The sequence below is a fragment of the Oncorhynchus mykiss genome, chromosome 3 (assembly GCF_057628025.1).
Source record: "Oncorhynchus mykiss isolate SJ-2025 chromosome 3, ASM5762802v1, whole genome shotgun sequence".
In the NCBI taxonomy this organism is placed as follows: Eukaryota; Metazoa; Chordata; class Actinopteri; order Salmoniformes; family Salmonidae; genus Oncorhynchus; species Oncorhynchus mykiss.
Window position 1 is genome coordinate 84,954,886 of NC_143024.1, and position 21,746 is coordinate 84,976,631.

Below are 21,746 nucleotides of genomic sequence, written 5' to 3' on the forward strand. Positions count from 1 at the left end.
ATAGTGAAGACATCAAAAGTATGAAATAACACATATAGAATCATGTAGTAACCAAAAAAGTGTTAAACAAATCAAAATATATTTTATATTTGAGATTCTTCAAATAGCCACCATTTGCCTTGATGACACCTTTGCACGCTCTGTCATGTATATGCTTCTGCTCTTGTCCAAAAAGGATGGAGAAGTGGTTTATCCATAGATCTCCATGTTGCATAGCTAGTTCTTTGCGCTGATATTCTCCCTCTCTCTCTCTTTCCACACTACTGGGTGCACTTACTCATTCCACCACTACAGCCTCCATTTTGACACTCTCAGCAACGTTAATTCAGTTGACTTAATTGGGTGGTAATAATTCAGAGGTTTATCGTTGGCTCAAGTTTGAAAGTTCTCCTTTGGTACACACTGTATAGGGAGAACAGCAGCTATACGGTTACAGTTCCTCTCTCACTGCTGCTGCTGTACTTACTGGATGGAAAACAACCCCAGGCACATTAACATTCCATTAGAAGAAAAAACACTACTTCAGTCAGGCCTGTTTCTGTGGGTTGGATTTTGGGTTAAACGACATTAAGCCACTACGGGCCAGTTTCCGATCGGAACGTTTGGCTCGCGGCCCCAACTGCGCCCCCTGTATCTGTGTGTTTCTGGTGTGTGTTGCCATTAGACGGGTCAGAACGCGAGAGCGAAGGGTACACCATGGCTTCTCAGCGGCTTTATCTGAGGTTGGTAGGGCTCACCGCTCTGCTCACATTGCTGGCCCTCGCAGGTGAGGTAACTCTCGCTTTCTCTTCCTGTCTATCTCTCTCTCTAGCTCCTTTCTTTCAACAATCTTTCTGTCTCCATCTCCTCCCATCTATCACTCTGTCCCGCCAAACCTCCTACTATGCTAGATCATTTGATTTCACCCATATGGAACCAAACTTAGATTAACAAAGCTTCTGAAGCAACATCTGAAGCACTGATTTGTTTATTCATATAGTTATTTAAAAACTTCAAGTTTGAAGGTTGATGGTGTGTTTTATGAAGTTTTATTGGCTATTTGAATTATCTAAGGTGAGTTATTTTTGCATAATGCATGAATGCCTAACACATTTCTTTCTCTTGTGTGGTTGTGGAATCTAGCTTGAAATAAATACCTATTCATGTCACTATACTAGAACTAGTTTACATGGTATTGTTAAATCTCATGGCTCCTGGGGGGGGGGGGGGGGGGGGGGGGGGGCAGGCAAAGGGCAACAGTCTGGTTTCAGTCACTGATAGTGTAGGACAGCCAGTGGAGTTGGGAGGAGTGAGGAATTCATCCCGAGTTCAGGTCCGATGAAATGAGAAGGAACATTCCTATGACACACATATAGGAGGCAGAACCGTGACGACACCAATGAGAGGAACCAAATCATTTCCTGACACTTAGCAGCAGAGATGGACTGGCTGTCTAGATGTGCAAGGAGTTGACTCCTCCTAGTAGGAGGGTATAAATATAGGTGCTTGTGTAAACATTTCTTTGTCTTTGCAGCTGTTTGACCCAGTAGGGAATAAACTTTCCTGCTGAAAGGTGAATTTGTCTCCCAGTGTCTGTTGGAAAGCAGACTGAACCAGGTCTTCCTCTAGGATTTTGCCTGTGCTTGGCTCTATTCCATGTATTTTTTATCTTAAACAAACTCCCTAGTCCTTGCCGATGAGGAGCATACCCATAACATGCTGCAGCCACCGCCATGCTTAAAGATATGAAGAGTGGTACTCAGTAACATGCTGTGTTGGATTTGCCCAAAACATAATGCTTTGTATTCAGGATAAAAAAGTGTAATTCTTTGCAGTATTACTTCAATGTCTTGTTGCAAACAGGATGCATGTTTTTGAATATTTTTATTCTGTACAGGCTTCCTTCTTTTCACTCTGTCATTTAGGTTAGTATCGTGGAGTAACTACAATCTTGATCCATCCTCAATTTTCTCCCATCAAACTCTGCAACTGTTTTAAAATCAACATTGGCCCTGTGGTGAAATCCCTGAGCGGTTTCCTTCCCCTCCCGGAACTGAGTTAGGATATATGCCTGTATTTTGTAGTGACTGGGTGTATTGACACACCATCCAAAGCGTAATTGATAACTTCACCATGCTCAAAGGGATATTCAGTGTCTGCTTTTTTTGTTATCTAATAGGTGCCCTTCTTTGCGAGGTATTGAAAACCTCCCTGGTCTTCATTCACAGCATGTTAACCACAATTATTGCACACAGTGAGTCCATGCAACTTCTGTGACTTGTTAAGCACATTTTTACTCCTGACTGTATTTAGGCTTGCCATAACAAATGGGTTGAATACTTATTGACTCAAGTCAGTTCAGCTTTGCATTTTGTATTCATTTCTAAAAATTCTAAAAACTAAATTCCACTTTGGCATAGTGGGACCTTATGTGTAGATCAGTGGAACAAAGTCTAAATGTAATCCATTTTAAATTCAGGCTGTAACACAACAACATATGGAAAATGTCAGTGTGTGAATACTTTCTGAAGACACTGTATGTTCTAAAACAGGAGACAAGCGACAATGGACTTAATGTGTCACTGAAAACTAGCTGGCCTTGGAAATTCCATGTATCCCTTTCACCTCAAAAGGCTTTTCTAGCTGTCTCTTTCCCACCATTTTAATGAGCGAGACGGGTTGCCTAGACAGGGAAGAAGAGAGAAAGAGGGAGAGCGAGGTAGGGAAAGAAAGCAGACCAGGCAGATCTCTCAGTGGAAAGTCTCATTCATCATTCATGAAAATGTGAGGCAGCAAATAGCAAACACTCCTCCTCTTCTCTAGACAGACTACTACTGTCGGCAGATTAAAAAAAGTTTAGTGGGGAAATTGCTAATTTGCAACTTAGACTCCTGCAAACCATTTCCTATAACCTCATCCATGTGCTCCACTTCTGTCTGTTTGTGTGTGTGCGCGCGTGTGTGTGTGCTAAGCCTCTACTGAATGAGCTGGGATTTATCACACCACAATCTAACTTTATAATCACAATGGACTTACACTACAGTAGTCTCCTCTCCCTTGCTAAAGGGATTCTAGGCTAAACATTAACCCACATTAACCCCACTAAGTGTTCTATTGACTCTCTTTATCAGATGTTTCCAGTGAGAGCAGCCTTCACAAGATCCTGAAGAAAAGAGATGGTAATATTCACAGATAGTTTTTACATACACACATTTAACACTGCACCTACTTTACATTCTACTGCCATTACAAGTCTCCTCTCTGCCTCCCCCCAGTGGCGAGTGACGGTAGCGCTTCACCTAAGTACAGGGTGGCTGTTGCTCCCGCCAAGGCCAAAGAGTTCCTGGCCAAGCTACGGCGGCCCAAGAGGAACATTTGGGACCGCAGCAGGCCAGATGTGCAGCAGTGGATCATGCAGTTCATGTACATGGGCTTCGACGAGACGGTGAGCGGGCCAAGAGGGTTGAATAATAAATAATAATAACCATTTGGCAGGTGCTTACATTTGCCATATTTCACACATGTACAAGTGTGTACTTGTGTGAAATGGGAATGTGTTTTTTTTTTGCATATTCCAACCCCCTGAAACAGCGAAGAGAGGGGTCACGGAATGGGGTAAGGCCTTGAGTTTAATCTGACACTGTGACCTAACCCTACTTTGGGCCATTATCATAGTATTGCATATGTTATATGATTAGGTCACAAGGTTGTAAAAACTCCTGGCCCCAGATATGGGATAGGGTAAACAGTACTACGATCCGTAGAAGAATAGGCCTATGAGAAACAGTCAACATTTAATAAAGACGGACATGGAAAGAGACAGGAACAGCGTCAGCAAACTAATATTAAAGACAACAACAATACAATGCAGCAGTGGGGAACAGAGAAAGGGATCTGACAAATATCTGGGAGGAAATGAACAGGTGATAAGTGAGTCCAGGTGAGTCCAATAACGCTGATGCGCGTGACGAGGGAAGGCAGGTGTGCGTGATGGATGGCAGGAGTGCGTAATGCAGGGCAACATGGCGCCCTCAAGCGCCTGGAGGAGGGAAGAGCGGGAGCAGACGTGACAAGCTATACAAAACACAAAAAGGGTGGGCGGGAGGGAGGGAGGGAGGGAGGGAGGGAGGGAAGGAAGGAGGGAGGGGGGGAGGGAGGGAGGGAGGGAGGGAGGGAGGGAGGGAGGGAGGGAGGGAGGGAGGGAGGGAGGGAGGGAGGGATAATGCCCAGGCTAATTTGTTGTCGTTATCAGACTAGATAAAAGCAGATGGATGTTTCTGTCACAGCAGGACCTAGAGACTCTATTCAAAGAAGATAATTATTCTCCACCACTATGGACATCACTAGGCCTGACACACCTTGAATACACACACACACGCACACACTTTCAAACTTTTTTTCCTCTCTAGCTATGTTTCTTCCAGATCAATGATTCCAATGGAGATGTTTAGAAACACCAGGACCAGGGAGAAAATCTTTGGCAAAAACAAGTCAGAAAGAATGACAGAGAGTGGGGGAGACGAAACAGAGAGACAGGCCGAGAGAGAGAGGTATTGAGAAGTAGAGGCTATGAATAAAGTAAAGGAAGGAGAAAGTTGTTTGCTCCTCAGTTTTGTAGACAGTTGACAGCTCCCGTTGACAGCTCCTGTAGACAGTTGACAGCACCTGTAGACAGTTGACAGCTCCTGTAGACAGCTGACAGCTCCTGTAGACAGTTGACAGCTCCTGTAGACAGTTGACAGCTCCCGTTGACAGCTCCTGTAGACAGTTGACAGCTCCTGTAGACAGTTGACAGCTCCTGTAGACAGCTGACAGCTCCTGTAGACAGTTGACAGCTCCTGTAGACAGCTGACAGCTCCTGTAGACAGTTGACAGCTCCTGTAGGTCAATCAGTAGGATTGATTTAATGACTTCCTGGGTATGTGTGATTTCCTGTTGCCTGAACCGGCCTCTCTTGCTGTTGGATCCGACAGCCTTTGCATTTTAAACCATGTTGGTCTATACTCTATGCATAGCAGCTGTCCTGTTCAAGTCATCTCCAAAACATCTGCTGACTAGCAAATCAACCCCATAGTCCCTTACCCCCTATCGCCTTACCCCCTAGATCCTAACTCCTTACCCCCTAGCTCCTACCCCCTAGCTCCTACCCCCTTACACCCTAGCTCCTACTCCCTTACCCCCTAGCTCGTACTCCCTTACCCGCTAAGCAATCCAGTAGATCTGAAAGGAATCAATGGGTATGAGCAACAAGTTGATTGCATAACCCTGCTCTCTAATGAGCGGAGTGGAAATGTTACAATATTTTTTGCACATTTCCAATGTTTCAGATCTTTTGAGTTGTGCTAAAGTTGAGAGGTTGTGGTTGTGTTCCCCCCCCCCCCCCAGAGACTGGAGGCGGACCTGTCCTACTGGATGGACCACGCGCGGTCCAGCGATCAGGGTCGCCAGCACCATTACGACGAGAACTCTCCCATTGGACCCAGAGACAGAGGGGCACACCGTCACGGAGCCGACGTCAACTACGACTACTACTAACTCCACATGCTGTCTCGCTCCCTCTCTCAAAACGTAAGACTAACCTCTGTCTTCCTTCACTACTTCTAACCCCCTCTCTATTTCTCCCTCATATAGTGTGCAACTTCTTTTCTTTCTTTGTATACAGTTTACTTTCCGTTAAACAACACCTGGACAAACATTTTTGGGTGTGCATCAGCTCATGCTTTTCACTCGTTTCTAACCCATCCCTTAGGGCCAAGACATCCTGTGGCGTGCCACAGGGTTGGATAATGGGACCTTTGTTATTCCTAATCTATATCAATGACCTTGCTGATGTGTCTTCTACCGTACTTCCCCTTCTCTTTGCTGAGGATACCAAGTAGATTTTATCACACAATCATTTGTATTCACTAATTAACGAAGCAAACTCAGGCATGGACACATTTTCTGAATGGTTCCAGATAAACATTATCTTTAAATGTAAAAAAAATCTAACTTTATTTTATTCAATAGTAAGGATAAGAAATGTTGTTAAAGAAAAGAGCCAGAATCTCAATTGGTGGGAATGAAATAGAACAAGTCACATCCACTAGATTCCTGTGAGTTATAATTGATGAACAGTTGTCCTGGAAAGATCACATCCAGTTAGTTCCACTAGATTCCTGTGAGTTATAATTGATGAACAGTTGTCCTGGAAAGATCATATCCAGTTAGTTCCACTAGAGTCCTGTGAGTTATAATTGATGAACAGTTGTCCTGGAAAGATCACATCCAGTTAGTTCCACTAGATTCCTGTGAGTTATAATTGATGAACAGTTGTCCTGGAAAGATCACATCCAGTTAGTTCCACTAGATTCCTCTGAGTTATAATTGATGAACAGTTGTCCTGGAAAGATCACATCCAGTTAGTTCCACTAGATTCCTGTGACTTATAATTGATGAACAGTTGTCCTGGAAAGATCACATCCAGTTAGTTCCACTAGATTCCTCTGAGTTATAATTGATGAACAGTTGTCCTGGAAAGATCATATTCAGTTAGTTCCACTAGATTCCTCTGAGTTATAATTGATGAACAGTTGTCCTGGAAAGATCACATCCAGTTAGTTCCACTAGATTCCTGTGAGTTATAATTGATGAACAGTTGTCCTGGAAAGATCACATCCAGTTAGTTCCACTAGATTCCTGTGACTTATAATTGATGAACAGTTGTCCTGGAAAGATCACATCCAGTTAGTTCCACTAGATTCCTGTGAGTTATAATTGATGAACAGTTGTCCTGGAAAGATCACATCCAGTTAGTTCCACTAGATTCCTGTGACTTATAATTGATGAACAGTTGTCCTGGAAAGATCACATCCAGTTAGTTCCACTAGATTCCTCTGAGTTATAATTGATGAACAGTTGTCCTGGAAAGATCACATCCAGTTAGTTCCACTAGATTCCTGTGAGTTATAATTGATGAACAGTTGTCCTGGAAAGATCATATTAAGTTAGTTCCACTAGATTCCTCTGAGTTATAATTGATGAACAGTTGTCCTGGAAAGATCATATCCAGTTAGTTCCACTAGGTTCCTGTGAGTTATAATTGATGAACAGTTGTCCTGGAAAGATCATATCCAGTTAGTTCCACTAGATTCCTGTGAGTTATAATTGATGAACAGTTGTCCTGGAAAGATCACATCCAGTTAGTTCCACTAGATTCCTGTGAGTTATAATTGATGAACAGTTGTCCTGGAAAGATCACATCCAGTTAGTTCCACTAGATTCCTCTGAGTTATAATTGATGAACAGTTGTCCTGGAAAGATCACATCCAGTTAGTTCCACTAGATTCCTGTGAGTTATAATTGATGAACAGTTGTCCTGGAAAGATCATATCCAGTTAGTTCCACTAGATTCCTGTGACTTATAATTGATGAACAGTTGTCCTGGAAAGATCATATCCAGTTAGTTCCACTAGATTCCTCTGAGTTATAATTGATGAACAGTTGTCCTGGAAAGATCACATCCAGTTAGTTCCACTAGATTCCTGTGAGTTATAATTGATGAACAGTTGTCCTGGAAAGATCATATCCAGTTAGTTCCACTAGATTCCTCTGACTTATAATTGATGAACAGTTGTCCTGGAAAGATCACATCCAGTTAGTTCCACTAGATTCCTGTGACTTATAATTGATGAACAGTTGTCCTGGAAAGATCACATCCAGTTAGTTCCACTAGATTCCTGTGAGTTATAATTGATGAACAGTTGTCCTGGAAAGATCATATCCAGTTAGTTCCACTAGATTCCTCTGACTTATAATTGATGAACAGTTGTCCTGGAAAGATCACATCCAGTTAGTTCCACTAGATTCCTGTGCGTTATAATTGATGAACAGTTGTCCTGGAAAGATCACATCCAGTTAGTTCCACTAGATTCCTCTGAGTTATAATTGATGAACAGTTGTCCTGGAAAGGTCATTTTCAGTTTGTCTGCAGCAAAGTGATGAAATCTATTGGTATCATCAGAACGATTGGTGGTTTGGTTCATCAGGCTTGCTTCCTAACTCTATACTATACCGTAGCTTAATTTACCATATCTCATTTACTGTAATATTGTCTGGGCCAGCACATATGCCTCCTATCCACACAAATTACTCATCATACAAAATACATTTGCAAGACTAGCCTCCTCCTCTAATTACCTGGCATTTTGTTGGTTCTAGTCAAGATTCTAGCAGCCATGTTTAGCACTAACTGAAGTTTATTTAGTGCTGTATCCGCGTATTCAGAAAGTAGAGCATTGCAGTAGTCGAATCTAGAAGTGATAAAAGCATGGATTAACTTCTCTGCATCATTTTTTGACAAAAAGTTTGATTTTTGCAATGTTACGAAGATGGAAAAAAACTGTCCTTGAAATAGTCTTGATATGTTTTATCAAAAGAGTGATCAGGGTCTAGAGTAACGCTGAGGTCCTTCACGGTTTTATTTGAGACGACTGTACAACCATCAATATTAATTGTCAGATCCAACAGAAGATCTCTTTGTTTATTGGGATCTAGAACTAGCATCTCTGTTTTGTCCGAGTTTAAAAGTAGAACGTTTGCAGCCATCCACTTCCTTGTGTCTGAAACACAGGCTTCCAGCGAGGGCAATTTTGGGGCTTCACCATGTTTCATCGAAATGCACAGCTGTGCATCGTCCGCATAGGAGCGAAAGTTAACATTATGTTTCCGAGTGACATCACCAAGAGGTACAATATATTGTGAAAACAATAGTGGTCCTAAATCGGAACACCAGAACTTACAGTTGACTTTTCAGAGGACAAACCATCCACAGAGACAAACTGATATCTTTCCGACAGTTAAGATCTAAACCAGGCCAGAACTTGTCCATGTAGACCAATTTGGGTTTCCAATCTCTCCAAAAGAATGTCATCATCAATGGTGTCAAAAGCAGCACTAAGGTCTAGGAGAACGAGGACAGATGTAGAGCCTTGGTCTGACGCCATTAAAAGGTAATTTACCAACTTCATGAGTGTAGTCTCAGTGCTATGACGGGGTCTAAAACCAGACTGAAGCATTTCGTATACACTGTGCCTTCAGGAAGGCAGTGAGTTGCTGCACAACAGCTTTTTCTAACATTTTTGAGAGGAATACGCTCGGACAGTTTTCCTAAACCCTTCAATGGATTCTTCCAGGTTAATTACTGAGATCCATCTATAGTCAGGTCCATAAGTTTTTGCATCATTTTGGCTGTGTACGCCACCACAAAGGATTTGATAGGAAACAGTCAATATGTGCTTTAAGTGTAGACTTTCATCTGTAATTTAAGGGTTTTGTCAAAATGATTGTATGAACTGTGTAGGAATTAAAAAACATTCATACATAGCCCCCAATTTTATGGGCTCAAAAGTAATTGAACATATTAACATAATCATAAAATAAATCGTGAGTTTTAATGACTGCCTGAAGTCTGGAACCCATAGACATCACCAGATGCTGGGTTTCTTCCCTGGTGATGCTCTGCCAGGCCTTTACTGCAGCTGTCTTCACTTCCTGCTTGTTCTTGGGGCGTTTTGCCTTCAGCAAGTGAAATGCATGCTCAATCACCTGACCTGAATCCAATTGACTTGGCCATTGCAGAACATTCCACTTCTTTGCCTTAAAAAGGTATTGGGTTGCTTTCGCAGTATGCTTCGGGTCATTGTCCATCTGCACTGTGAAGCACCGTCCAATGAGTTTTGAAGCATTTGGTTGAATCTGAACAGATAATATATCCCTAAACACTTCAGAATTCATCCTGCTGCTTTTGTCAGCAGTCCCATCATCAATATATACAAGGGAACAAGTTCCATTGGCAGCCATACATGCCCACACCCTAACACTACCTCCACCATGCTTCACAGATGAGGTGGTATGCTCTGATGATGAGCAGTTCCTTCCCTTCTCCACACTCTTCTCTTTCCATCATTCTGGTACAAGTTGATCTTTGTCTCATCTGTCCACAGGATGTTGTTCCAGAACTGTACAGGTGTTTTAGATGTTTTTTGGCAAGCTCTAATCTGGTCTTCCTGTTCTTTGAGGCTTACCAAGGGTTTACATCTTGTGGTAAACCCTCTGTATTTACTCTGGTAAACTTATTTACTCAAGTCTTCTCTTGATTGTTGACACAGATACACCTACCTCCTGGATGGTGTTCCTGATCTGGCCAACTGTTGTGAAGGGGTTTTTCTTCACCAGGGAAATAATTATTCTGTCATCTACCACAGTTGTTTTCTGTGGTCTTCTGGGCCTTTTGGTGTCCCGGAGCTCACCAGTGCGTTCTTTCTTTTTAAGAATGTACCAAATAATTGATTTGGCCACACCTAAGGTTTTTGCTATCTCTCTGTTGGATTTGTTTTGATTTTTCAGCCTAATGATGGCTTGCTTCACTGGCAGGGACAGCTCTTTGTACTTCATATCGAGGCTTAACAGCAACAGATTCCAAATGCACACTTGAAATCAACTCCAGAACTTTTGTCTGCTTACTTGTAAATGAACTAATGAGGGAACAACACATCTGGCCATGCAACAGCCAATTGTTCAATTAATTTTGGTCCCTTTAAAAGGGGGGCAAATATTTGCAGCGCTGTTCTTCCTACACCGTTCACCCTCAAATTAAAGCTGAACGTCTGCACTTTCAGCTCATATTCATTATTTCATTTCAACTCCAATATGTTGTGGTAGACAGCTAAAATAATAATGGCTGTATATAACGCAAGACACTGCGATAACCTTTACCCCCTCCACTGCCACATCTCACAGTCACTTCTCTGTCAGATAGAGGTACCATACTCTGAAACTTTTATTTTTACATTGCCAAAACATAATCTCTCATTAACTTCAAGTGAAGACTGGGGGTCAGCCTGATGAACCAAACTACACAGTAATCACCATGTATGCTAACTCTCACACATTTAAACAAAACACTTTTTTTTGTGTGTGATTACTGCACAATTCATTTATACATTTATAATTATGTTTTGTTAGGTTTTAACAAACCATATTTATTTTGTCTTGTAAAACAATGTGTAGGGGTGGAGTTTTCAAATAAACCCTGGGGCCTCCAACAACACCTGCACACCGTTTGTATTTTCTCTATCACTTGTTTATTCTGTGCAAAAAAAATCAACTAAACTGTCTCCTCTCTCACACTTCTCCCCAGTCTAATCTAATGGCCCCCGGCTCCTGCTCCAGATCTGGCTTTTCTCTTCCTATCGCTTTACACCAGCTGCTGTTCTGTTTGTATTGTTTGTTTGTCGAGGATCAGTATAAATAAAGACTGACTCATTGCTCAGCCTCACATTATTGACTAACCTCACCACCTCCAGATTGGAACAACTACCAGAATAGTAACACCAAGGTTTTTAGAAGTGACACACACACATACACACACACGGGAGACATTTATTGGAAATATTTTATTAAAATACCATTTTCACCTAAAATTGATTATATAAGATTTCTGGATTTCCGATTTGACAGTAGAGCTTTCACAAAGGTTATCCCAAAAGTTACACAAGACACACACACAGTGACACAGAAACACACTCTTGAGTGGCGCGTGTGTGTCCAGGCTTACAGCTCACTGCACAGCACCAGAGCAAGTGTAGAAGGGGGCAGGGCCTAGCACACCCATCTGAGGCTTTGAACAAACCAACTCACTCTCCTTCACCCCTCCTCGCTTCTCCTCTCCTCCAATGTTGCAATGGTTGGAATACAAAGCAGTCTTACGTAAGAGCCAGGAATCAATGCAGGTAATAAAATAGACCACGTCAACCGAGCAAAACAAATGACAAACTGCACAGTGTAAACAACGCAACAAAACACTTCTCTCAAGCCTGATCTTAAATAACAGCCTGTATTGACAAAAAAACCCAGAGTGCAAGACTGGGTTCTGATCATTGTCAGTTTTTTTAATTATCCGTTTGTGATTCTATTCTTGCTTTCAGGCACGTTTGTGTCTGAAAAGCATCGCCCCGCGGGAGTGTAAAAACCACAGCAGACACAGGAACATTTCTTCTTCGCTCCAAACTCAAGAGAGTTCTCTGAGGGTCCTGGGTCCTCCGGTGTCCCAGCAGCCTTTGGGGATGGTGTGACCCTTGACCCCTTGAGCTCAGTTGTGTTGTCTTGGTCGTCCTTTCTTCTGGCGGGCTGCCTTGGGCTTGGGGATGTACTGGTTATTGGCCTGGTGCTCCAGCTCCCGGCTGAAGTACTGGATGGTCTTGTTCAGGCCCTCCTCTAAGGGCACCTGGTAACACAACAACACACACGTCTTACAGAACATCATCGTATGTGTAGTAGACGTATGATTAAATGCATTAGGAGTGTGTGTCTGTCTAGCCACGTGTGTATTTGGCTAAGGTGTATGTAAACTTCCGAATATATATATTTGAAGTCGGAAGTTTAGGCACGTTTGCCAAATACATTTAAACTCAGTTACACAATTCCTGACATTTAATACCAGCAAAAATTGTATTTGGCCTTTTAATTGTTTAAATTGGGTCAAACTTTTCGGGTAGTCTTCCACAAGCTTCCCACAGTAAGTTAGGTGAATTTTGACCAATTTCTCCTGACAGAGCTGGTGTAACTAAGTCAGGTCATCTCTTTTGTGAAGTGCACCAGTCCGTCCTGCAGCAAAGTACCCCCACAACATGATGCTGCCACCCCCGTGCTTCACGGTTGGGATGGTGTTCTTCAGCTTGCAAGCCTTCCCATTTTCCCTCTAAACATAACGATGATCACTATGCCCAAACAGTTATATTTTTGTTTCATCAGACCAGAGGACATTTCTCCAAAAAGTATGATCTTTGTCCCTATGTGCAGTTGCAAACCGTAGTCTGGCTTTTTTTAATGGCGGTTTTGGAGCAGTGGCTTCTTCCTTGCTGAGCGGCCTTTCAGATTATGTTGATATAGGACTCGTTTTTACTGTGGATATAGATACTGTGGTACTGTAAATATGAAGTTGTGTATGTACGCGCGTTTGTGTCTAGTGTGTGTGTGTGTGTGTGTGTGTGTGTGTGTGTGTGTATCTAGTGTGTGCGCGTTTATACTGACCACAGGTTCCCAGCCCAGCATCATCTTGGCTTTGCGAATGTCGGGACGGCGTCTCCGAGGGTCGTCCTGCGCCTCTGGAAGGAATTGGATCTGACTGCGGCTCACTAAGTGTGTGGCGGGAGGAAGAAAGGAGGCAGAAAAGGGTACAGTTAGGTGCAATCCAGACAGAGAACAGCAGCGATATGGTATATTTCAAGAGAAAGGAGAAGAACAAGTGAAAGAGTAAGAAAGCAAAGGAAGAAGTGGATGAGTGGTCTGTTGATCTGACACTCACCGACCAGACTCCTGATGAGCTCAGCAAACTCCAATATGGTGTGTTCTTCCGGGTTCCCCTACAGGCAGATTACATGAACCAACACAGAAGATCAATACACACACAGGAAGACGAAAGTACACACACACCCTGTCAGAAGCAATTTAGCTGTGTTGCAAAACAAAAAAAAGAGTTGTGTGTGTGTGTGTGTGTGTGTGTGTGAAAGCAGGACAACGTGGTGGATCAGAGCCACAGTGTGTCAGTAATGCACGTCAGTCAGCCCTCTACAAGACCTCTCCTACTGCTCTGAGATCTCCACCCATTCCATTTCCAGACAGGTACTACAGAAAACTGGTTGGTTGTACTGCTACAGCATGGAAAACAACTATTATACTCTGGCCTAGCTAGTTGTGTGTGTGTGGAGAGGTCTTAGGTTACCATATCATGTATTCAATATCAACAATTGATAAAAGTAGTACTATAATATGGTATTGTTTTTTTTAGCCAATCATCAGACATGTATCAGTTCTTTTTGACAATTTGAAATACATGTAATGACATAGACAGAGGAGACCGGTAGGTTGGATTTACCAGGTTGACTGGGCTGCTAATGTTACTGTTCATCAACGACACCAGACCATTCACTAGATCACTGGAGAGAGAGAGAGAGAGAGAGAGAGTGAGAGAGAGTGGGGGAGAGAGAGAGTAATAATCAGTTATAGAACCCATTGCCTTTTATGGTTGTGAGGTCTGGGGTCCGCTCACCAACCAAGAATTCACAAAATGGGAAAAACACCAAAGTGAGACTCCGCATGCAGATTTCTCCAAAACACCAAATAATGCATGCAGAGCAGAATTAGGCCGATATCCGCTAATGATCCAAATCCAGAAAAAAGAGCCGTTAAATTCTACAACCACCTAAAAGGAAGCGATTCCCAAACCTTCCATAACAAAGCCATCACCTACAGAGAGATGAACTTGGAGAAGAGTCCCCTAAGCAAGCTGGTCCTGGGGCTCTGTTCACAAACACAAACACACCCTACAGAGCCCCAGGACAGCAGCACAATTAGACCCAACCAAATCATGAGAAAACAAGAAGATAATTATTTCCAATGTGTCAGTAATTAACAAAAAAACAGAGCAAACTAGAATGCTATTTGGCCCTAAACAGAGAGTACACAGTGGCAGAATACCTGACCACAGTGACTGACCCAAACTTAAGGAAATCTTTGACTATGTTCAGACTCAGTGAGCATAGCCTTGCTATTGAGAAAGTCAACCGTAGGCAGACCTGGCTCTCAAGAGAAGACAGGCTATGTGCTCACTGCCCACAAAATGAGGTGGAAACTGAGCTGCACTTCCTAACCTCCTGCCAAATGTATGACCATATTAGAGACACATATTTCCCTCAAATTACACAGGCCAAACACAGAATTCGAAACAAATTCAATTTTGATAAACTCCCATATCTATTGGGTGAAATACCACAGTGTCGAATTACAGCAGCAACATTTGTGACCTGTTGCCACAAGAAAAGGGCAACCAGTGAAGAACACCACTGTAAATTCAACCCATATGTTTATTTATTTTCCCTTTTGACATTTCAAATGTCTTTATTCTTTTGGATCTTTTGTAAGTGTAATGTTTACTGTTAGTGTTTATTATCTATTTCACTTTCTTTGGCAATGTAAGCATATGTTTCCCATGCCAATAAAGCCTGTTAAATTGAAATTGAATTAAAAGAGAGAGAGAAGTGAGAGGTGTGACAGAAGGATGAATACCCCCAGGCTGTGGTGTGAAAACAGAGATCACGCTCAGTACAATGTTACATCAACTGCCATGGTGCCAAGATGAATACCCCCAGGCTGTGGTGTGAAAACAGAGATCACGCTCAGTACAATGTTACATCAACTACCATGGTGCCAAGATGAATACCCCCAGGCACACAGTACATTCAGCCATTAGCAGGTATGTAGATGGCACACAGTACATTCAGCCATTAGCAGGTATGTAGATGTCACACAGTACATTCAGCCATTAGCAGGTATGTAGATGTCACACAGTACATTCAGCCATTAGCAGGTATGTAGATGGCACACAGTACATTCAGCCATTAGCGGGTATGTAGATGACACACAGTACATTCAGCCATTAGCGGGTATGTAGATGGCACACAGTACATTCAACCATTAGCAGGTATGTAGATGGCACACAGTACATTCAGCCATTAGCAGGTATGTAGATGGCACACAGTACATTCAGCCATTAGCAGGTATGTAGATGGCACACAGTACATTCAACCATTAGCAGGTATGTAGATGGCACACAGTACATTCAGCCATTAGCAGGTATGTAGATGGCACACAGTACATTCAACCATTAGCAGGTATGTAGATGGCACACAGTACATTCAGCCATTAGTAGGTATGTAGATGGCACACAGTACATACAGCCATTAGCAGGTATGTAGATGGAACACAGTACATTCAACCATTAGCAGGTATGTAGATGGCACACAGTACATTCAGCCATTAGCAGGTATGTAGATGGCACACAGTACATTCAACCACTCATATGAAAACACTACATTAAAAAGGCCCATCATTTTTAAAATATCAATATTAAACTATTTGTGGGTAACAATTAAGTACCTTACTGTAATACATTTCCATTCAAATGGGTCAAAATGACCTTTTAGCAAAAAAATAAATACTTTTGGACTGTCTGGGAGTGGTCTGAGTGGGGAGGGGGAAAGTGAAAACTAGCGGTTATTGGCAGAGGTTTGGAACGCTCTCTGTTATTGGTCTATTAACCACCATGATGTCACCATGGAAAGCCGAAACTCCCGCCCATGCAAACCTGCTGATGAGAAGGTTCTGTGTAGATTGTATTTTCAACCAACAACTATCAGGAAATAACACTGACCAACACTTTTCACACTTTTACAGTGTTGGTTTCATCATCTGTTGTACAATATGATACAAAGCAATTTTGACTGGACTGGGCTTTCAATGGCGTCCTAATGATACAATGCCTTCAGAAATATTCACACCCGTTGACTTGTTCCACGTGTTGTTGTGTTACAGCCGGAGTTCAGAATGTACTATCTACAAAAAAATACCCCATAATGACAAAGTGAAAACATGTTTTTAGACATTTTTGCATCTTACTACATTGTACAGTCTGAACATTACCCCACAACCCCTCTCCGTTCTCTCACCTCACCCCTCTCACCTCCCTGTTCCTGTGCCGGTGAAGGATAAAGGAAGATGCTATAGAAAACCCTCACACTCCGTCTCTGTGCTTTGTCCACAGTAGAGATGAGAGAAACGCAGAAGAGCACAAAGAAAGACAGACAGGAAATACACTGAGAAAGAGTGTGTGTGTTGTCAAGGACAGTGCAGTGGTACAGTATGTCAGGAGGAGCCAAGAGACACAAAGACACACTATTGATTTATGAGAGTCATTAGTCTGGTTCCATTTTCACCCTGAGCTGCTCATTACCCTTAAAGGGATAATCCACCCTCTAAAATCAGAAACTCCTGTTAATTTTGTGAAAGCCCATGTTCTATCAGTGGGTAAAATAAAATGTCTCCATATGATTTAACTTCTAAATGGTCCATCTGTGAAATCAGGAAATTGTGTAGGAATGCGTCATAGCTACATTGTTTTCATTACTGGAGATAGTGTATTATCATAACGCTTTTAAAACAATTACCGACACTCCAGATTGCCAAATCAGTCAATAGATGGTATGGGCATACTTGTCTGGAACACATCAAATCAGTCAATAGATGGTATGGGCATACTTGTCTGGAACACATCAAATCAGTTTATATCATTGTGACAAAGTATATATTTTGCTTTGATGTGTTCAATCTAAACAGTGTACCAAATTATTCAATTCAGTTTCTCCTACAGGAACCATCTTGCAATGCGCCAAGTGTGGAAAAGGGCCACTGTTGCCATAGCAATATAGTCTGCACTGGCTTTGGGCAGAGAGGAACTGCAAGCTGAACTCGGTGATATAGACTCCTAAATTGATAGCTGTAAAACCGCCTAAACAAATTGCACTAACTAGCTACTTCAGATGCTGATATTGACTTTGGTATTATTGTGTGTAACTAGCTAGCCAGCCAGCCCAGAGAGAAAGCATTGCATTGAGTTTTGCAGTCGACTTGAGCTGCAACAGATTTCCAATGATTTTCACGCTGGTACAAATCTTGTTAAATCTTGTTAAAACGACAAAATGAAACACCATGTTTCTCATGGTCTGAGTCTTTAGGTGCCTTTTGGCAAACTCCAAGCAGGCTGTCGTGACTTTTACTGAGGAGTGGCTTTCGTCTGGCCAATACCGTAAAGGCCTGATTGGTGGAGTGCTGCAGAGATGGGAGAACCTTCCAGAAGGACAACCATCTCCACAGAGGAACTCTAGAGCTCTTTTAGAGTGACCATCTGATCACCTCCCTGACTAAGGCCCTTCTCCCCCGATTGCTCAGTTTGGCCAGGCGGCCAGCTCTAGGAACAGTCTTGGTGGTTCCAAACATCTTCCATTTAAGAATGATGGAGGCCACTGTGTTCTTAATATTGGTCGACCGATTATGTATTTACAACGCCGATACCGATTATTGGCGGACCAAAAAAGGTAGACACCGATTAATCAGCCGATTTTTAAAATTTGTAATAATGACAATTACAACAATACTGAATGAACACAAATTTTAACTTAATATAATACATAAATAAAATCAATTTAGCCTCAAATAAATAATGAACATGTTCAATTTGGTTTAAATAATGCAAAAACAGTGTTGGAGAAGAAAGTAAAAGTGCAATTTGTGCCATGTAAGAAAGCTAACGTTTGTAGTTACTATAGGAATTATAGGACTACTTCTCTCTACACGATTTGTATTTCATATACCTTTGACTATTGGATGTTCTTATAGGCACTATAATATTGCCAGTGTAACAGTATAGCTTCCGTCCCTCTCCTCGCTCCTACCTGGGCTCGAACCAGCAACACAACGACAACAGCCACCCTCAAAGCAGCGTTACACATGCAGAGCAAGGGGAACAACTACTAGAAGCCTCAGAGCGAGTGACGTTTGAAACGCTATTAGCACGCACCCCGCTAACTAGCTAGCCATTTCACATCGGTTACACAAGCCTAATCTCGGGAGTTGATAGGCTTGAAGTCATAAACAGCGCAATGCTTCAGAAGAGCTGCTGGCAAAACGCACAAAATTAATGCTTACGAGCCTGCTGGTGCCTACCATCGCTCAGTCAGACTGCTCTATCAAATCATAGACTTAGTTATAACATAACACATAGAAATACGAGCCATATGGTCGAATTCGGAAACTATCATCTCGAAAACAAAACGTTTATTCTTTCAGTGAAATACGGAACCGTTCCGTATTTTATCTAACAGGTGGCATCCATAAGTCTAAATATTTCTGTTACATTGCACAACCTTCAATGTTATGCCATAATTACGTAAAATTACGAGCCAGGCGGCCCAAACTGTTGCATATACCCTGACTCTGCGTGCAATGAACGCAAGAGAAATGACACAATTTCACCTGGTTGATATTGTCTGCTAACCTGGATTTATTTTAGTTAAATATGCAGGTTTAAAAATATATACCTCTGTGTATTGATTTTAAGAAAGGCATTGATGTTTATGGTTAGGTACAGTCGTGCAACGATTGTGCTTTTTTTGCAAATGCACTTTTGTTAAATCATCCCTCGTTGGGCGACGTTGTCTGCCTTTGTTAGGAAGAAATAGTCTTCCCACAGTTCTCAACGAGCCAGGCGGCCCAAACTGCTGCATATACCCTGACTCTGTTGCAAGAGAAGTGACACATTGTCCCTAGTTAAAATATATTCATGTTAGCAGGCAATATTAATTAAATATGCAGGTTTAAAAATATATACTTGTGTATTGATTTTGAGAAATGCATTGATGTTTATGGTTAGGTACACGTTGGAACAACAACAGTCCTTTTTCGCGAATGCCGATTGTTATGAATCGGCCATTCCGATTAATCGGTCGACCTCTAGTTCTTACCATAAATGTTGCATACATTTTTTGGTATCCTTCTCCAGATCTGTGCCTCGACACAATCCTGTCGCGGAGCTCTAGGGACAATTCCTTCGACCTCATGGCTTGGTGTTTGCTCTGACATGCACTGTCAACTGTGGGACCTTATATAGACCGGTCAGTGCCTTTTCAAATCATGTCCAGTCAAATGAATTTACCACAAGTGGACTCCTGTCAATCATAGGAATTAGTGGTTTGGGGTGGATTATCCCTTTAACTCTTTCCCTGAGGCCCCGCCTCTTTCCCTGAGGCCTGGACAGCCCCGCCTCTTTCCCTGAGGCCTGGACAGCCCCGCCTCTTTCCCTGAGGCCTGGACAGCCCCGCCTCTTTCCCTGAGGTCTGGACAGCCCCGCCTCTTTCCCTGAGGCCTGGACAGACCCGCCTCTTTCCCTGAGGCCTGGACAGCCCCGCCTCTTTCCCTGAGGCCTGGACAGCCCCGCCTCTTTCCCTGAGGCCTGGACAGTCCCGCCTCTTTCCCTGAGGCCTGGACAGTCCCGCCTCTCTCCCTCTTTGCGTAGATCACACATATTGATTACTACAACCATGGCGACTCAGAATAACTGCTTTACATTCCTTCACGTTGTGTGTGTGTTTGCGCACGTGTGTGTGTGTGTACCGATTATCCTGAACGGACTGGTGATGAGGTAACTGACATGTTGAAGAGACGGAAGTGGAAACCAACGCGAGTTTAACACACGTCTCAGAGTAATTAAGATTGATGAACGCATTAGGCACAGCTCGTTAAGGACACTGGTTTGCATATGGATAGAGCAGATTATGGTGACCCCTCACTTCACCTCCATCACTCCTTTATTCATTAGGTGACTTCCTCCCCTGCTCCAGGTGCAGTTTGTCATAGTGTGACATCGTTGACAGTGGTGACAGAGGCGGCCTAGGGGAGCTGTGATGCTGTTTCGGCATATTGACACACTGATTGTGTTTCTATCTCTCTGCCTCTCCAGACCCAGACAGCTAACCTCCAATGATAGTGTGTGTGTTCTTTAGTGTGTGTGTGTGTGTGTTTGTGTGTGTGTGTGTGTCCGTGCACAGGAGTCATGTGATTCTTTTTAAACTAAGCTGCTTCTGTCTTCTCCTCCTCTCAGCTCTCACGGGTCAGCGAACCTGTCTAGGTCTGGCTCAGGTATCTGGGTCTGGTATCTGGGGCTTCAGTGGTCCAACAACACAGCAGTCCACTGGCTGTTATGCCAGAAGAGTCACGAGATGAGCTGAGTGCATCAGGGGGAAGTAACTCAGGCTTATTACTGCACTCTATAACACACTCTCTTAATTTAGTTGACACTTACACCATTCTAGAACACACACAGACACAGTGACCCACACAAGTGCAAGCATGTGCTAACACACAAGTTCACAATGCACACACACGTTAGTCATTTAGCAGACGCTCTTATCCAGAGACTTACAGTTAGTGTATTCATCATAAGCTAGCTAGGTGGGACAATCACATCTCAGAGTCATAATCAGCAAGTTAAGAATTTCACTGTACTTGTGCATGTGATAAATTAATAAAACGCATGCACGCACACTCAGTCTCTCTTCCAACACATGGGGGAAAATGTGGACATCCTCTGAGGGGACAGTTTTGAATACAAATATCTGTCATTAAAGCGAGATTTATTAGTCTGATTTGTGAAGGTCTACTGAGAGATATAAAACAGGATGGACCAGAGAAGCTAACAAAACACAGAGATAATAAACAGACACGTCCATCACAGAGAACCAACACAACACAGACAAGTCCATCAGAGAGATCCAACACAAACACGTCCATCACAGGGATCCAACACAACACAGACACGTCCATCAGAGAGATCCAACACAAACACACACAGACGAAAGTACCAAAGGACCATGGGTGTGAGAAGTGTGTGTGTGCTCGCATATGTGGATCTATAAATGCTTGTGTGTGTAGATGTGTTTGAGTGTTATGTCACTGTTTGTGTGTGTATGTATATATATGCGCCCAAGGCCTGCTTCAGATATCACACGTGGCCAAACACATGGTGTTGTGTCAGTGAGTTAGAACACCCAGGTGGCAGACAGGCCCCTAAAGCACCAAGAGGCTTTGGGTGGAATTAGAACTCAGGGAACACACACTCTGTCGACGGGAGATAAAAACACACCCAGCAACACGCAATCTAGACAACATTTACCTTTTGTCTGCTTCTTGATCCCAGGGCAAGAAAAGTACTGTCTGGAAACAAAGCTCACGATATGCTATAACACCTTGGAGCTGGAGGAAGAACCAACACCAGACAATACACCATAACACCAACACCAGACAATATACCATAACACCTTGGAGCTGGAGGAAGAACC

General features: G+C 42.8%; 2 protein-coding genes across 5 annotated transcripts in view; one reads left to right on the plus strand and one right to left on the minus strand.

Moving 5' to 3' along the window:
- Window positions 1–290: 290 nt before the first annotated feature.
- Window positions 291–11,285, plus strand: ecrg4a (ECRG4 augurin precursor a). 2 transcript variants are annotated; one of them, XM_021597938.3, is made up of 5 exons: window positions 525–766; window positions 3,111–3,158; window positions 3,255–3,424; window positions 5,365–5,547; window positions 11,159–11,285. In XM_021597938.3, exons 1-4 carry the CDS (start codon window positions 697–699, stop codon window positions 5,512–5,514), a joined length of 438 nt encoding a protein of 145 aa, XP_021453613.3. In that variant the 5' UTR covers window positions 525–696; the 3' UTR covers window positions 5,515–5,547; window positions 11,159–11,285. The 2 variants fall into 2 exon arrangements, with proteins under 2 accessions (XP_036831009.2, XP_021453613.3); XM_036975114.2 differs by having other exon boundaries at window positions 291–766; window positions 5,365–11,285.
- A 114-nt stretch (window positions 11,286–11,399) lies between these two features.
- Window positions 11,400–21,746, minus strand: part of uxs1 (UDP-glucuronate decarboxylase 1) — a 97,293-nt gene continuing 86,946 nt past the window's right edge. For all 3 annotated transcript variants that reach the window (XR_016494854.1, XM_036975115.2, XM_090230344.1), the window contains 4 exons: window positions 13,895–13,955; window positions 13,325–13,382; window positions 13,051–13,154; window positions 11,400–12,244 (listed from right to left, as the gene is read on the minus strand). Coding sequence is in view for 2 of the 3 variants with exons in the window: in XM_036975115.2 (XP_036831010.1) it covers window positions 12,110–12,244; window positions 13,051–13,154; window positions 13,325–13,382; window positions 13,895–13,955 (358 nt within the window). In the remaining variant the exon portion in view is untranslated. The remainder of the gene's footprint in view (window positions 12,245–13,050; window positions 13,155–13,324; window positions 13,383–13,894; window positions 13,956–21,746) is intronic.

What these genes read in the sequence shown, in the direction of transcription:
- ecrg4a (XM_036975114.2), top strand. Translation starts at nt 697, where the DNA reads ATGGCTTCTCAGCGGCTTTATCTGAGGTTGGTAGGGCTCACCGCTCTG. An exon ending in CACATTGCTGGCCCTCGCAG is followed by an intron (nt 767 to 3,110) that starts GTGAGGTAACTC and finishes TCTCTTTATCAG; the next exon opens with ATGTTTCCAGTGAGAGCAGC. An exon ending in GATCCTGAAGAAAAGAGATG is followed by an intron (nt 3,159 to 3,254) that starts GTAATATTCACA and finishes GCCTCCCCCCAG; the next exon opens with TGGCGAGTGACGGTAGCGCT.